Here is a 17,907-nt window from a genome sequence, read left to right on the forward strand (position 1 = left end):
TACTGAAATGGTAGTCAAAAGTGTTTAAAAACCGTTTGTGCAATCCAGACTAATTTCTGATATATCAGAAACAGTCCGGGTTAGCAGGGAGAAGTCTGGATGTTGCTTTTATCGGAATTTCGCATTTTTTGGAATGGTTGGGGCCCCAATTAGTCTGTTATAGTGAGGTCTTACTGTATTTGTACATTTTTCCATTGTATCCAATCAAAATGCTTGTGCCTGGATGGAAATTATTGCCGTGCAAACTTTTTCGCCCAGCCAGGCTGTTTTTATCATGTTTTTTTCATGTCACTGCAATGGTGATTGCTTAGCTATGGTTGATGGGTCTGCTTGACCATGGTAATTGCTTGGCTGTGGTTTACAGGTCTGCCTGATCAGGTAGAGTAGTGTAAAAAACCAGGGATAAGTGTTGTATGATATACTGTAGTGGCCCTTTACAGTGGCTTTCAGAGTTAGGGTATGTACGAAGGGAGACCAGAGGAGAAGTTCATTATCCTGACAGATCCGCTATCCAGACATGCCGTTGGCTCTCGTATGTCGGATAGTTGAGGGATTACTGTACTCTGTGGATTACACCTCAGTATCTCTTATTGTGTTATTAGTACGAAATGTCACTATTAAAGTGGAATAAATAATGTACCAGAGAATGTTAAGGTCTATCTATCTATCTATCTATTGCCAGATGCCTCAATCCCGTTTGGGGTGGGCACAAACAAATCGCCTCCATGTCGCCCTGTCCCCCGCCATTTCACTGCACTGCTCCCAACTCACACCCCCCTCTCTCATATACCTCTCCACCCCATCCCTCCATCTCATCCTCGGCCTCCCCCTCCCTCTTGCCCCCTCCACGTCACTCATATACACTCTTTTCATCAGTCTTTCACCCTCCATCCTCTCCACATGGCCAAACCACCTCAGTGTGTTCCTCATAACGCTTCCTATCACATCCAGATCCACACCACAATACTCCTTTATATCCTTATTCGTCAGCCTGTCTCTCCATGTGACTCCACAGGCTCCTCTTAAATAACTCATTTCCACTGCTCTCACTCTTGACTTGTGTCCTTCCAACAACGTCCAAGCTTCACTTCCGTACGTTAGAGTTGGTATCACAGTACTGTCATGTAGTAACTTTTTCACTTCCATGCTCACTTCCCTGTTTCTTATCACTGCTTTCAAAGAACCAGCAACCTTTCTTCCCTGCTGTACCCTTTCAAGCACTTCACCCTCCAAACCTCCATCCTTACTCATCACACTACCCAAGTACTTAAACGTACTCACATTTTCCAATTCCTCACCATCCAACCTCGCTGTACATTCACTGACTTCACCTCTCTCAAAGACCATCACTTTACTCTTCGCTACATTCACCTTTAGATTCCGTTTCTTACACACTCTCCCAAACTCATCCACCAAGCCTTGCAGCTCCCCTTCATCTTCACTCAACAACACAGTATCATCTGCAAACAACAGTTCAGGGAGTTTCCAAACACCATCCTCTCTCACCAGGGCCACTTCAGCATCCACTACCCTGCCTTGTACCTCTTTTATTACCCCATCCATGTACAGATTGAACAACCATGGAGACATGACACATCCCTGTTTCAACCCAACCTCCAAAGAGAAAAATTCACTTAGTTCACCATCCACATGCACTGCAGCCTTAGGACCATCATACATACTCCTCACAGCATTCAACAACTTCCCATTCACTCCATATATTCTTAATACTTTCCACAATCCTTGTCAATCCACCCTGTCATATGCTTTCTTCAAATCCATGAAAGCTGCATACAACTTCTTTCCCTTCTCTAGAAACTTTTCCACTAAAGATCTAAGAATGAATATCTGATCTATATAACCTCTTCCCTTCCTAAAGCCTCCCTGTTCTTCCCCAACTAATTCCTCTGTTCTTTCTCTAACTCTGTCAATAAGTATCCTATCATACACTTTTCCTATTATACTAAGAAGACAAATGCCCCTATGATTACCACACACTTCTTTTTCCCCTTTTCCTTTGTACAAGGGAATAATTATACCTGACTTCCAGTCCTCCAGGACTCTACCTTCCTCCCAGGCCAATCTGCACATCTTCCACCTCCATTCTACTACTATCTCTCCCCCATGCTTCAGCATTTCACTACACACTCCATCAATTCCTGGGGCTTTCCCTGATTTAACTTTCTTCATTGCTTCCACAACTTCTATCCTACTGATTTCTTCCTGTCTTCTCACCTCCCTCCTTCTCCCAGCCATTCCCCAGCCACTTATACTCACATTACTTCCATCCTGTATGTTCAACAATTCCTTAAAGTGTTCTCTCCATCTGCTCACTTTTTCTCCCTTCTCCACTAGTAATCTACCATTTTTATCTTTCACTCCCCTGCTAACCTCACTTCCACCCTTTCTTACTCTCTTCACTTCTTTCCAAAACATTTTCTTACAGTCCCTCCACTTTACACTCAAATTCCTTCCAAATTCCTCATCCACTCTCTTCTTACTCTCTCTTACTAATCTTTTCACTTCTCTCTTTCTTTCTACATATAACTCTCTCTTCCGCCTCTCAACTTCTTCCACGCTCCTATTTCTCATCAATTCATTGTATGCTTTCTTCTTTTGTGCCACAGCCTGTCTCACCTCTTCATTCCACCACGCTGTTCCTTGCACACCCCTCCGTCTTCTCTTCCTCCCACACACACTACATCACATGCTGCACATATTTCTTCTGTAAATATCCTGCACACACCTTCCACATCCCCCATCTGCTCCAATTCATATTTGCCCAATCGTTCCTCCACTTCTCTCTTATACTCTGCCTTTTTCTCATCTTCTTGTAACCTTTCCACACTCCTTGCAACCACTCCTTCCTCTCGTCGTTCCCTTCGTCTATTTCTCCATCGTACTTGGATCCTAACTCTGGCCACCACCAAGTAGTGATCAGAAAGTCCACTCCCCCAACCTCTATAAGCTCTTGCATCCATTACACATCTTTGCATCCTTTCATCCACACACACATAATCAGTCATTGCCTTCCTTTCGTTCAGTTCACCACCAGGTGTACTATGCAAAATAAATCGCTAATGCAAAGGCGCAATGAATCCTTTTATACCACTCAGAATACAACATTAAGTTCAGTCCATCTTTGTTTTAAGTCAGAGGTGTGTCATAAAATATCATGGCCTTTTCTGTTTAGCTGGTGCTGTGAACTATGGTAAGACAAATCTAAACTGGCGGCTAGGGTGGGGCGTGAAGATCTGTACAGTGTTGCCACGTTTTCCATACGCGCGATGCCTTCTCCCCCCCCCCCTCTCTCTCTCTCTCTCTCTCTCTCCTGGGGGGAGATGTGCATCACTCTGGAGAATTTTGTTTTTTATGAGTGACTGTTATAAACTTATGCTTTTATTCCTTTATTTTGCTTTTATTATATCTAATTATAAAAATGTTTATTATTGTGTTACATATGTCGCCAGATGACCTCGCTGGTGCGGCGCCATGATTTGTTTTCATTCAGTCACTCTCCCCCTCCTTCCTTCCCTCCCTTCCTCCATCTCTCCCTCAGCCCGACACTGCCGTGATAGACTGGGTCTGTGTGAGTGCTGCCGCTCAGGAGGGTTTAATGTATTATTTTTTTTTTACTAAGAAATTGGCATATTTTTACTTATATTCCTGTACATTATCTTATAATCATAATTGTGACATTATTACCCACCCCAGAAATATGGTAAAAGCCAATAAATGACTACATTTCTTTTTTAGCAACACTGTAAAATATTTATGCCACATTTCTGTATTGCCGTATAAATATTTTATGCATAATAAGTTTACTGTTCTTTCATATATTATAATACACACGTTAACATTGTATGCATATGTGTTTATCTTATTTGTGATGCCTTTTACATATATAACAGCGTTTCACATTGCGGGTTTGGGAAACTTAGCAACACTGTACAGAGGTACACCCCACACCCTAGCCACCAGTTTAGAGTTGTACCGCCATAGGTGAAATTCGATAAGCCAGCATTAAAGGCAGCAGTGGAACTTTAATAGACAATTTTTTTTATAATATACTGTGAACGTGTAGCCATGAGGAGAATTTTGAAATCTATCCATCCATACATCATCCAATCCTATGTCGTCCCATGAGGAGCGTAGGAACCCAGGGTTAGGCAAGGTGGTCCTGACATTTAAAATGAGAGTGACCAGCTGTACTCATCCCTGAGTGGCATTACTTGAGCAATAAACCCCAACCATTGCTTGGATGTAAATCTACACAGGCTCAATCCGATTGGAGCACCTTAATAATCCACTAACCACCACGCACCATAATTTGGTTTTACTGTTACCACCCAGTGTAGTAAACAGTTTCTTGGTGTACAGGAAACCATTTGGCTTGTCACTCAGTGTATAGTTACCCGTAGGCAGAAGCAAGAGGAAAGAATGAAGGAAAGAAAGACACAAGAGGGAGTGTAAAGTCATCCATAGTCAGAAGAAAGAGGAAAGAGTGAAGGAAAGGAAGACAGAAGAGGAAGGATGGAAGAGAGGAAAGGGCAGACACCCAAAGCAGCACTACATTAAGTGAGTGGATGGTGAGCACCCCCACCTACTTTTAAAAATTGAATTATAATATGGATAGCAATAGCAGATAAAAACTAGAAGGATAGTCATTTCATTGTGCAGTAACAGACAAAAGTTTGCCTAATGTTTCACCTCTTCTGCATCTCGGTTTTCGCTGCTGGCTAACATTCCTAAGCTGAGAGAGTCTTAACCCGTTAACTGCGCATGGCGGTTTTTTGGTGTTTGTGGTGCGCAGACACGGGTAAAAATGAAATTTCCTAAAGGCCAAATTTTGTCTTAGGAATTGAAAGAACACATGCCAAAGTATATAGTAACAAAATATTTGCTCAATATTTACCTTGTTTACCAAGGTAAATATTGATGGATGAACATCAGAGTGTCAGATTCCCTATTGGAATGTATGGTTTCGTTTTCTTTTTCAGTTTTGGTTTTGGTTTTGAAGGCTCAAACATGCTAGCATGGGTCGGCCTTGGTCACCATGGCACTATATTTGAAATTCACCTGCGCAGCCAGGGCTGTATTGAGCTGTTGCACTCGGAACAGCCCAGGCTGTATAGAGCAGTTAACAGGTCAATATGTTTATCTCATCATACATGATTATGATGTGTCAGGGAAGAAAGTGACAGATATTTCCCAAGTATGGAACAGACACAATGTAACATTAGGCAAGCTCTTGTCACTGGAATTACCATCTGCCTCACTTAGCTGATGAAGTAACGTCATCATCATCATCGTCATCAGCAGCAGCAGCAGCAGCAGCAGCAGCATCTAAACCTGTGTTGTCTTGAGAGGAGCATAGGAGCCAGGGGCTAGTCACGTTGTTCCTGACACTTAAGATGAGAGTGACCAGCCTAACTCATCCCTGAGTGGCATTACATGAGCAGTAAACCCCAACCATCCCTTGGATATGAACTGACACAGGCTCAGTCTGGTTGGAGCACCTTAACCCCTTCTTTACCGAAAATTATGGATGAAATTATTTTTAGCAGAGCGAAGAACTGACTTAGCACGATTCCCAGCAGAAACATAAAAAGGTGAGATTCAGGGGTGGGTTGGCTCTGGTACCTATTGTAGGCCTTCTCCTTGATGTGGACAGCATTAGAACAACTGTAATTAAACCAAGGTTTCTTTGCATTAGTCAGAGGATATGAGAAAGGAATGTATGCTTCCATGCTCGAGAGAATAACCTCCGTAATGCGCATGGCACACTCAGATGGCTCTCGGCCATGGAAGCAATAATCATTTCAGGGAAAGTCAAAGAAGTACTTCCTGAGGGACTCTCAAACAGCAGCACCAAAGTGCCACAACCGACATTTCTGTGGAGGCACCAGTTGTGATGGAATTCAAGTGTTCAGCATGTAAACTGAAGTCCCTTTGAGGTTGCTGTGAGTTTTAATAATATAATGCTACCTGGGACAGAAACCAATTAGTTGCCTTTGATCTCTTCACTACAAATACATTTATTTTACTCCTGCTCTATCTTCTGTCTTTCTTTCCTTCATTCTTTCCCTTTCCTTCTGCCCATGGGTGGCTCTACAGTGAGTGACAAGCCAGTCGGATTGAGACTGTGTAGGTTTATATCCAAGGGGTGGTTGGGGTTTATTGCTCATGTAATGCCACTCAGGGATGAGTGAGGCTGGTCACTCTCATCTTAAATGTCATGACCAACTTGCCTAACCCCAGGCTCCTTCGCTTCTCATAGGGCAATTTAGGATTGGATGATGGATGGATGTATGTATCTGGGCAATATGATTTATGTAGAAAAGACTTTCTGGGCTGATGGGTTTAGATGTAGCTTTCATTACATTCATTAAGCAGAGAAACCTTTCCTATTTTGAATAAAAATGTCAAGAGGCAACAAGAATAGAGCAATAGAATACATTGTTAAAGTTTTGTATTTTGCATGAATTTGTGAGGAAGGTATCTTGAACTGATTATAACTGTTCTTTCCCTTACCATACCATAAAACACCCTAACTTCGGACATTTTTTATGTGTTTTAATGAATAACTTGTGTAAAATGGTGCAATTTTATCCCTGTTGGTGTCATGTGGTAGCCAGGGACAGTACCTACTGAATCCATATAATAAAAAAAATTAGCCATGCTAAACTCGTGTGTTCTTTTTTTTTTTTTTTTTTTTTTTTTAAAGTGTCCGAAGTTAGAAACAAATTTCCTAACTTCGGACAGCTTTTCCAAACTTCAGACATCCATGTATTTGCCCTTTAAACATGAGAATGGTTAATAGCACCTGTCTCTGGACACACTGTCCAAACATCAGATACTTTAGAAGTTATTTAAGAATGTAAAAATAAATATTGGGCACTCGTGGCCCAAGTTATACATATATAAAGAGAAATATCCAAAAATATCTTTTTTTTAGAGCTCATAAATTGAGATCACATTAAGATGCATCATATCACATTGTAGTGAGGTATTCTGGCCATAAATATAACTGAGAACTACTTCAGAAACTTATTCAGACAAAAAAATTATATAAAAATACATTGCATATATTCCAAACTGTAAGGGGAACTGACTGCTTATTCCTAAACAAAACTTCACTTAATTTTCAAGTAGCTACCTCACTGACTCAGCAAATGCATACTGAAATAATATAATGTTAAACACTTCTTACTGGTTCTAACGACACCCACACACCCACTAACACGCACACAAATCAACAGACACACGCACACACAGGCACATGTTATGAAGGCACCATGGAACATATTAACGAGCTACACACTTTGGTCTTACACACACACACACGCACACACACACACACCTAAGTCTGTATTTTTCCAGTAATTTGTCTGGCCAAATTTAGGAATTTAGTCTGTAAAATAAAGAAATATTCATTAAAACAGTCATAGCAAGATTATGCTTGTATATATTTTAAAATAGTTTACTACCAGTACTTCCAACACTTTTCCACATATAATCGTACTAATCACGTTCTTACGATTGAAACTGTTTGTTCTGTGTAAACAAAGTTTTGCAGGGTTAAAAAATGCCGATTCTTTTTCCATTTGATTCATAAATTTTTTTTCCACCCACACATATTCAAGCTAGTTTAATAAGACTTATACATAATAATCCTAGAAGATTGCCCTACCTACCCATATCATTATTTTTTGCAAATATTGCACTGTCTTCCAATAAACTTGAATTATTACATTTTTTCGCAAAATGTCCGAAGTTTGGCCGCTGTCCAAAGTTATGGTGCTTCACTGTATTGTTGTATTTAATGCTATGCCATTCTTAATTCAGGTACTGGTGGTTGAAGGTGCTAGCACATGCTGAGGCAGGCCACTGGGATGAATTGGCTAACTTCTCCAAGAACAAAAAGAGTCCTATTGGTTTTGAGGTTAGCAGTATCATATTTCTTTTTTCATCTCATCTTAATCATCATCCTGATTCCTTTTTGCACGAGACAGTCCAACTTTCAGCTGATATATATATATATATATATATATATATATATGTATGTATATATACACTCAATCCTCATAAATCGTGGCAATTTGGGTCTGGACCACTGCCGCGATTTACAATTTTCGAGGTTTATAAATAATAACTCATATGTGAAAAATGAATTTGGGTCTGGACTTTGGCCAACCACCCCCCACAGCACCCTACCTACACCTATCTAGGCACCATCAAACACATACAAATTTAGGAATATTCAGTGCATGTATTTAATAGAAATAAGCAGTGTTAAGGGATCTCACCTTAATCCTATGACAATATTGCTTAAGTGAATGGAGTGGGGTGGTGTTGGGAAGAACTTAGAACCTCTCAGCATGAGGTGAGGGTGCTCCCTTCTCAACACGACAAATGAGCTCCAAATGTTGACTGTACAACAACGGTGGCTGCTTCTTGATGCCATACTGTTTAGAGCACTGCATCAGGGGTTCGGGAGGGGCCATGGAAGGTAGGAGGCAGGAGGGAAGGTGCACAAAAAAAGGCAGGTAGCTCTCGTACTCCACGGCGATGGTCTGTAGTGTGCAGACTGGCAGGAAGAACAACAACAACATGGTGGCATTAGTATGCACACTCGCCACCAGGGACGGGTGGTGATTGGTTGTTGGGTCACGATTTTCAAATTGAATGCCGCGGTTTACGATTCTCCCCGGAAAAGGCCCACTTCAGTGCCTAGGTCTGCGATTTTCATGACTTAACAGCGATTTAAGGGTGCCGGCAGTCTGACAGCCACTTAGCTGTGATTTACGAATCCGTGATTTATAAACACGCGACTTATGAGGATTGAGTGTATATATATATATATATTTTTTTATGCGAGGAAGAAGGAACCAAAGGCCATGAGCCCGCAGTAACAGTTCCCTCCAAGAGAAAAACAAAATACAATAGAGAGCCAAATTCAAGATCCGATCATTTTGAGATGCCTGGACACACTGCGTTTGAAAGACTGGAGATCATAGGCAGGAGGAAATACAGCTTCCTTCCTTCCTCTTCTGTCTTTCTTTCCTTCATTCTTTCCTCATCCTTCTGCCTACGGTTGACTTTACACTCCCACTTGTCTTTCTTTCCTTCTCTCTTTCCTCACTCTTCTGCCTATGGGTGACTCTTTACTGAGTGACAAGCCAAATGGTTTCCTGTACACCAGGAAAACATTTACTATGCTGGGTCTTAACCATATAACCAAATTATGGCGCATGGTATGTTCATGGGTAATTAAGGTGCTCCAATTGCATTGAGACTGTGTAGATTTATATCCAAGGGATAGTTGGGGTTTATTGCTCATGTAATGCCACTCAGGGATGAGTGAGGCTAGTCACTCTCATCTTAAATGTTAGGACCAACTTGCCTAGCCCTGGGCTTCTACACTCCCAATGGGGTGGCATAGGATTAGGTGATGGATGGATATATATATATATATATATATATAAATGGTGGATGGGGGCACCAATCATCCACTCACTCAAGTGTTGGGTTGGAATGCCTTACGGACTCTACACTGAGTGACAAGCCAAATGGTTTCCTGTACCCAGGAAGCCTTTTACTATGCTGGGTGGTAACCATATACTGTAACTGGGATTTTTGGCCAGGTTAAGTGTCCCCCAGATTCCTCCATCTAAAATCACTTAATCGTGGCAAATGTTTTGGAGAGCCTCGGAGGGCCCAATACCTGCCCAGGGCCCCAACCAAATGGGCAGATTTGCATGGCTATGTGGAATGTGAGAGGTGTGAATGAGGAGAGCAAGAGGGTGGAAGTGGTGAATGTGTTCGAGAGTGCAAGATATGCTATGATGGCATTGTGTGAAGCAAAGGTAAAATGGTGTGAAGTGGAGGAGTGGGAGGATGTGAAATGTGTAAGATTGGACATGAATGGGGGAGGAAGATGCAAGGAAGGAGTTGCTTTGTTGATGAATGAGGTGTGGCATAGTGGAATGAGAGATTACAAACGTGTCAACTCGAGATGTATGTATGTTAAGTTCAAGTTTGAGAAGGTGAAAATGGCTGTGATCATACAGTAGTGTATGCAGTGTGTGATGACAGGAGTTAGAGAGAGAAAGACAGGTTTTCGGATTAGGTGGATGACGCAGTGGGAGAAATGCCAAGGAGCTATAACATGATAGTAATGGGCGATATGAATGGAAGAGTAGGCACTGGTCCTGAGGATAACATAATGGGTTGTAATGGAATACCAGGAGAAAATGATGATGGGAAGCAATTGAAGGAAATGCATAAGGAAAGTAGGTTGTGCATTTGTAACTTGTATTTCAAACACAGGGGCTTTATTTGCTTTTGTAGTTAGTTCTTTTTACGGGGTGGGGCACTAACCCACCACCAACCCTTTTAGTCGCCTCGTACGACAAGCAGGGATACTGGGGGAGTATTCTTGAAACCCCCCTACCCCCAGGGGGTAGGGTGGTTTGGACATGTGGAGAGAATGGAGAATGAAAGACTGACTAAGAGGGTGTATGTAGGTGAGGTGGAGGGAGGGAGAGGGAGGGGTAGACCGAGGATGAGGTGGAGGGATGGAGTTGAGAGGTATATGAGGGAGGGGGGGGTGAGTTGGGGGGAGGGGAGTCAAATGGTGGGTCACAGAGTGACTTGGAGGCGTTTTGTCTGCGGCCACCCTTTGCGGGATTAGGGCGTCGGGCTATAGATAGATAAATAGATTTCAAACACAAAGATGCACATAAATATACATGGTATAGAGGGAACAAGGATCGTGTTGAAAGGAACCTGATTGATTACATGCTTGTAGAGAGGTCGATGCTGAGAATGGTTGCTGATACAAAGGCCGTGGGAGGACGATGTGGAGGTCTGTCAGATCATATGATTGTGGTATGCAAGATCAAGCTGAGAGGAGTGAGGTGGACCAGGAGAGAGAGGAGCAGTCAGGGAGAAAAACTGAAAGTCGAGAAGCTGAGTATCAAAGAAATGGTAGATGAATACGGGACCAAAGTAGGGGAAAAAATAGAATCAGTGAATTGGAATAAAATGGATCTGGACAGATGCATATAGGGATTGCATAATAAGGAATGCTGAAATGGTGTATGGTGTGGCAAAAGTAACAACAAAGAAGAAAAGTACGGCATGGTGGGATGAAGAGGTTAAGAGAGCAGTGGAGGAAAAGAGGAAGAAGTGGCTAGAGTGGTTACAGGACAGGGGTTCAATTGAAGTAAGAACTGAATATATTGAAAGCAAGAAGCACATAAAGGGACTAGTGAAGAGGAAAAAGAAGAGGGTAAATGATGATCTAGGAAGAAAAATGAATGCAAACTACAGTAAAAGTCCTGTAATCGGAATCACAGGGGACTGAGGGTCTTTCAGACTATTGGATTTTTCAGACTGTTGGGAGGGACCTCTGAAAACACTAGAAATATGTTGATGATCATTAAATAAACACTTAAAATGATATGGGTTATTGTTTTACTCACCAGAAATGCAAAGAGTGAAGATAAATAGTTACAGGCAGGTACGTCCAAGTCCAAGTCCAGGCCAGATAAAGCCCAGAAAAATTGGAAAAATCCCAGAAAATTTTGAAAAAGCCCACAAAGTTTCGAAAAATTTTGCCTTGACAAATTCGGAGTATTGGGATTTTCGGATTACTGGTGGCCGGATTAGAGGATTTTTACCCTGAAAATAGGAAGTTATTCTGGAGAGAGGTGCGGAAATGTAGACGTGACAGCAGAAAGAAATGTGAAGGTGTGAAGGATGTAGGTGGTAGATTATTAACACATGGGGATGAAGTAAGGACCACATGGAAAGAATATTTTGAAAGCCTGATGAATGGGAATAGAGAGAGCAGAGCCACTGTAAACATGATTGGTTTTGGGGGTGTGCAGAGAAGGAATGCAGTGCCAGGAAACGTGACACTCACACAGGTGAAGAGCGCAGTGAAGTGGCTGGAAAATGGGAAAGCAACTGGGGTTAATGATGTGTATGCAGAGATGATTAAGTGTAGTGCAGAGAGCAGAATGAAGTGCTTACAGGAGATAAGTAAGAAAGCATAGATGGGTGAAATGGTGCCAGCAGAGAGGAAAAAGGCTGTGATTGTACCCCTGTACAAAAATAAGGGTGAATGAAGTGAGTGCAAGAACTATCATGGCATAAGTTTATTAAGTGTGGTAGCTAAGGCATATGGAAGAATTGTTATAGTGAAAATAAGAGAGATCAGAAGTCCCTAGTGAGTTATGAACAGGGTGGCTTTAGGAGTGGCAGAGGATATGTGGATCAAATATTTGTGAGAAGGACTATAAGGTGTTTATGGCTTTCATGGATCTGGAAAAAACATATAAAAGTAGGCAGACAAGGATTGTGGAAGGTTTTGCGAATGTACGATGTAGATGGTTAGCTGCTAGGTGCCATCAAGTGTTTTTATGATATGTAGTAAAGCATGTGTAAGGGTAAATGGACATCTAAGCGAATGGTTCACAATCAGTGTGGGCATGCGACAAGGTTGTGTGATGTCCCCTTGGTTGTTCGACATATATATGGATGGGGTGATGAGAGAAGTAAAAGCACGAGTAATGGAGAGGGGGATGGCGTTGGCAATGAATGGTGATGGATGGAATATCTCAAATTTGTTTTATGCTGATGATGCAGAACTACTTCCAAATACTGGACAAGAACTTGGTAAACTAGTGCAGAGGTTTGCTGATATCTGTGAGCATCGTGCCATGAGAGTAAATGTAGAAAAGAGTAAAGTGATGGTTTCTGAGAGAGAGTGTGACTCCCAGTGTGATGTTACAGTGAATGGAGAGAGACTGGAATTGGTGAGAAAGTTCAAAGACTTGGGTACAGTGATAGGAAAGAGAGGAAAATGTGCAAAAGAAGTGGAAAGTAGAATGACACAAGGAAGGAAAGTAGTTGGTGCAATGAAGGCCTTGATGAGAAACAGAGGCTTGAGTGTTGCAGCTGCATGAGAGCTTACATGAATGAGTGTTAGTGCCAACTTTAACATTTGGATATGAGACTATGATGTGGCGTGAAAATGAAACGTCAAGAGTGAGAGCAGTGGAGATGGGGCTGCTGAGAAATGTATGTGGAGTACAGAGAGTGGATAGGTTACAAAATCATGGGATTTGTGAAAGATGTGGAGTGAGGAAGTCTGTGGACACCAGAATCGAGGAGAGTGTACTGACATGGTATGGTCATGTGGATAGAATGGATAACAGTAGAATAGTGAAAAAGGTATTTCTGAGCGAATTTGAAGGAGGGAGGAGGCGAGTTAGGCTAAGGAGAAGGTGAAGGGATATGGTGGATGAGTGTGTGTGAGGAAGAGATGTTTGGAAGTCAGTGAGGGTAGGGAACTGACAAGAGATCAAGCTGGCTGGATGAATATTGTGAGGAGAAGCGCATGATCAGGGATTTGGCACCCTTTTTTAACATGAAAGCATCCAGATCTACTGTCAGATACACTTATGTTAAGCTACAGAATGTGGTGAATGTTTTGGGTGTATCAGATTGAACCAGGATTCCAGGGGCTTGAATGATGAGTGAATGGAAGCATGGCCCAGTGGATTTGGCAAATTTGGGCTGTCTGGATGTTGCTAATCCTCACCTTGCCCTAAAGTGGGAAAGGAGGTCTGGATGGTGATGATGATGATGATGATGATGATGAGTAAAGGTAAAAGGTAAAGGTAGCAGCAAACACCTTGAGGCGCTCAGCTGCAGTGCTTATCTCCGTAGCATTGGCCTTTAATCCTGTGGTGAATTATTCTCTCAGTATTCTGGGATACAAGGTCACTGCATCACCCAGGGTACCACAGTTACCTCCCCAGGTGTTACCTTAGGTACTCATTTTGCCTAACAACCCACAAGAGATGGATGGACACCTGAGGCAAGTGATACCAGCTGCCCACACCAAGATTTGAACCCTTGTCTTTAATTGGCTGGCAGCTTTGCAGTCAGCAGTACTAACCACTCACCCATGTGGCACTAAAGCCCTGTAAAGTGAAATGTCATTGCTTTTGACATTATCTCATTGCATTGTTATAGATCAAGAGCGTGCGCAACTGTTGCACAGGCACTTTTTTTTTTTTTTTTTTTCTGTGAAATTGGTGACATGGAAACTTCTCCTTCATACTCTTCACTGCAAGAAGTCACTCAAACACTGACACTGATAAAATACTTTCCAAAAAATCCATTTTAAAAATATTAGAGTTGGGCATCTTATCTTTATATACTATACTGGAGTTATTTTGAATTATGCCTGTAATTATTGATTGATTATTAATATTTCCACATACTTTAACAAATTTTATTTATCATTATAATTGAACCATTTGTATGTACAACATACTAATATTTTTTTTTTTTTTTTTTTTTTTTTTTTTTTTACAGCCATTTGTTGATGCCTGCCTAAAGTATGGGAACAAAGCTGAGGCTCAGAAGTATGCTCACAAAGTAAAGGATGAAAATAAAATAACTTGTCTCATCAAGTGTGGGTAAGTGGCCAGATCATTAAATTTATGACTTGGAAAATACTGGCATATACATTGTGCCATGTTTTTGTCATATTGGAGGGTTCACTTTGAATGTTACCATTATTCGTCAGTTTTTTTCCAGTCAGGCAAAAATAATCAGGTTTCTTCCAGTCAGTTCCATAGGATTGGAGCTTTAGGCCCATGTGCTCATATTTTTTGTATTAGTGTTCTTAGCGCTGTCAGAGTCCTTTCATAGTCCCACTTTTAAACCCTTCAGTTTGAGAAGTCTCCTAAGCTGAATAAAAGTGCTGGTGGTGGCAAAATGAATTAAGTTGTAGTTATACCAAAGAGGTTAATGAAGATTACATCTAATTTCATCACTATGAGATTTCTCTATCTTTAGCTGAATATAATCTGGAGATAGCAAGATGAAATAACAGGTATCATCATACCCCTGTGCAAAAATAAAGGTGAGCGAAGTGAGTTCTAGAATTATCATGTCATAACTTTATTAAGTGTTGTAGGGAAAGTATAGGGTATATGGAAGAATTAGTATAGAGGAAGTAAGAGAGATATCAGAATTCCTAGAGAGTGATGAACAGGGTGGCATTAGGGGTGGCAGAGGATGTGTGGATCAAATATTTCCAGTGAGACAGGTAGTGGAGAAGGCTTGTGAGAGAACTATGAGGTGTTTATGGCATTCATGGATCTGGAAAAAGCATACTACAAAGTAGACAGAAAAGGATTGTGGAAGGTGTTGCGCATGTACGGTGTAAAGGCAGAGGGGTGAGAGAGCCACGGTCTTGTCTCCACCTTCAGGTATCGAGATATGGTGCTCGGGAGGCAGTAAATGGGAAAACAAACGGGAAAATCATCCTGACTTTAATATATAAGACAATATGTACAAGACACTTAACAAGTATATAACTCCACGGCATGTAACAGTATTCTCCTCCGTCACACTCTCTCCACAAAAGCACAATAAAGTTAATACCAGTTATCAGTACTAAGAGGGGGTAGAGCAGAGCGAAAGCGGTGAGTTATACTTGGTGCGTGAGGTCGTTTTACTGTACAGTAATGAGAAGGCAGAAGCTCCAGCCCAACGGAACTTGTGCTTCAGAAAACAGCTAGCAGGTATCAGGAGGTGAGGTGTTACCGTGGAGAAGCCTGGTTGTGTTCTGCCGGAGGAAGTGACGGCTGCGGCCGAACAAACCTCCTAAATGACTCCTGAGGTGGTATTGGGGCTTCAAACAATCTGCAGTTTGAAACGCCACCTCGGCAGCAGAAAAAGAGGTAGTCATTGGAGTGATGTCAATAGTAAGCGAACATCAGCTCCGTGAAGTGGCGAAGCACTGTTCCCAAAGTGGGCGTTACGAAGCCTTGACATACGGCGTTGATGGTAAGCTGTTGGGCGCTGTCAAGTTTTTATGATGGTAGTGAAGCATGTGTAAGGGTAAATGGGCACAGTCATGGTGGCTGTGCAGCAAGGTTGTGTGATCTCCCCAGGGTTTTTCAATATATACAGTATATGGATGGGGTGATGGGAGAAGTAAAAACGCGAGTAATGGAAAGAGGGATGGCGTCGGTAATGAATGGTGATGGATGGAATATCGCAAATTTATTGTAGGCTGATGATGCAGTGCTACTTGCAATTACCAGACAAGAACTTGGTGCAAAGTTTTGCTGATGTCTGTCAATGTCATGCCTTGAGAGTAAAATTAATGTAGAAAAGGGTAAAGTGATGGTAATCGAGAGAGAAGCTGACTTCCAGTGTGATGTTACAGTGAATGGAGAGAGACTGGAATTGGTGAGAAAGTTCAAATACCTGGATACAGTGATAGAAAAGAGAGGAAAATGTGCAAAAGAAGTGGAAAGTAGAGTGACAAAAGGAAGGAAGGTAGCTGGTGAAATGAAGGTATTGGTCAGAAACAGAGGCTTGAGTGTTGCAGCTGCACAAAGCGTACATGAAGGAGTGTTAGTGCCAGCTTTAGTATATGGATGTGAGACTCTGGTGTGGCATGAAAATGAAAAGAGTGAGAGCAGTGGAGATGGGACTGCTGAGGAATGTATATAGAGTACAGAGAGTGGATAAGAAAAGAAATAATGTGATTCGTGAAAGATGTGGATTGAGGTAATCTGTGGACACCAGAATTGAAGAGAGTGTACTGAGATGGTATGGTCATGTGGAGAGAATGGATAACAGTAGAGTGGTGAAAAAAGTATATCTGAGCGAATTTGAAGGAGGGAGGAGGCGAGGTTGACCCAGGAGAAGGTGGAGGGATATGGTGGATGTGTGTGTGAAGAAGAGAGGTTTGGAAGTCGGTGAGGTAGGGAACTGACAAGAGATCGATCTGGCAGGATGAATGTTGTTAGAAGACGTGCATGATCAGGGATTTTGCACCCCTTTTGAACGTGACAGCATTTGGATTGACTCTGACACGTTTATGTGAAGCTGCAGAACGTGGTGAAAGTTTTTGGCGTATCAGATTCCAGGGACTTGAATGATGAGTGAATGGAAGCGTGGCCCATCGGATTGGGCAACTTTGGCTGTCTGTATGTTGCTACTCCTCACCCTGCCCTAGGGTGGGAAAGGAGATCTGGATGATGATGATGATGATGATGGTCGTCGTCATCGTCGTCGTCATCCAGACCTCCTTTCCCACGATCATCGTCATCATCATCACACCAAAGGATTTACATAAGTACGGTATAATCTCATCGTTAATCATATACTGTACTGTACTCAAGTGTTATCATAAGTCCCTTATTCTTATCTTTGGTCAGGTTAATGTCTGTGGTTTAGCACTGATACTAACTGAGTGAACTGAGTGAATTTTTCTATCTGAATGCAGGATTGAAACAGGGATGTGTCATGTCTCCATGGTTGTTCAGTCTGTATATGGATGGGGCTATAAAAGAGATAAAAGGTAGGGCAGTGGATGTTTGAGCAACCCTAATGAGAGAGGGTAGCGTTTGGAAGCTTCGTGTGCTCTTGTTTGCAGATGATACTGTATTGTTAAGTGAAGATGAAGGGGAACTGCAAGTCGTGGTGAATGAGTTTGGGAAAGTGTGTAAGAAACGGAATCTAAAGATGAATGTTGGGAAGAGTAAAGTTATGGTCTTCAAGAGAAATGAAGTCACTGAATGTACATCAAGGTTGGATGATGAGGAAGTGGAAAATGTGAGTGCATTTAAATACTTTGGTAGTGTGATAGAGTAAGGATGGGAGTTTGGAGGGTGAAGTGCTTGGAAGGGTACAACAAGGAAGAAAGGTTGCAGTTTCTTTGAAAGCAGTGATAGGAAATAAGGAAGTGAGTATGGAAGTAAAAAAGTCGCTGCACGACAGTATTTTGACACCAGCTCTAACATATGGAAATGAAGCTTGGACCTTGTTGGAAAGACTCAGGTCAAGAGTGAGAGCAGTGGA

At 41.9% G+C, this 17,907-nt stretch overlaps 1 protein-coding gene across 1 annotated transcript in view; it reads left to right on the forward strand.

Annotated features, from left to right (window-relative positions):
- Vps16A (vacuolar protein sorting 16) overlaps positions 1-17,907 on the forward strand; it is a 103,647-nt gene that overhangs the window by 77,655 nt on the left and 8,085 nt on the right. Inside the window, exons 17-18 of the mRNA XM_080275208.1 lie at positions 7,849-7,945; positions 14,398-14,501. Of these exons, the coding sequence (XP_080131334.1) occupies positions 7,849-7,945; positions 14,398-14,501 (201 nt within the window). The remainder of the gene's footprint in view (positions 1-7,848; positions 7,946-14,397; positions 14,502-17,907) is intronic.

Source organism: Coenobita brevimanus, chromosome 61, assembly GCF_032717465.1.
Source record: "Coenobita brevimanus isolate Jiangsu-jjx chromosome 61, ASM3271746v2, whole genome shotgun sequence".
Taxonomy (NCBI): domain Eukaryota; kingdom Metazoa; phylum Arthropoda; class Malacostraca; order Decapoda; family Coenobitidae; genus Coenobita; species Coenobita brevimanus.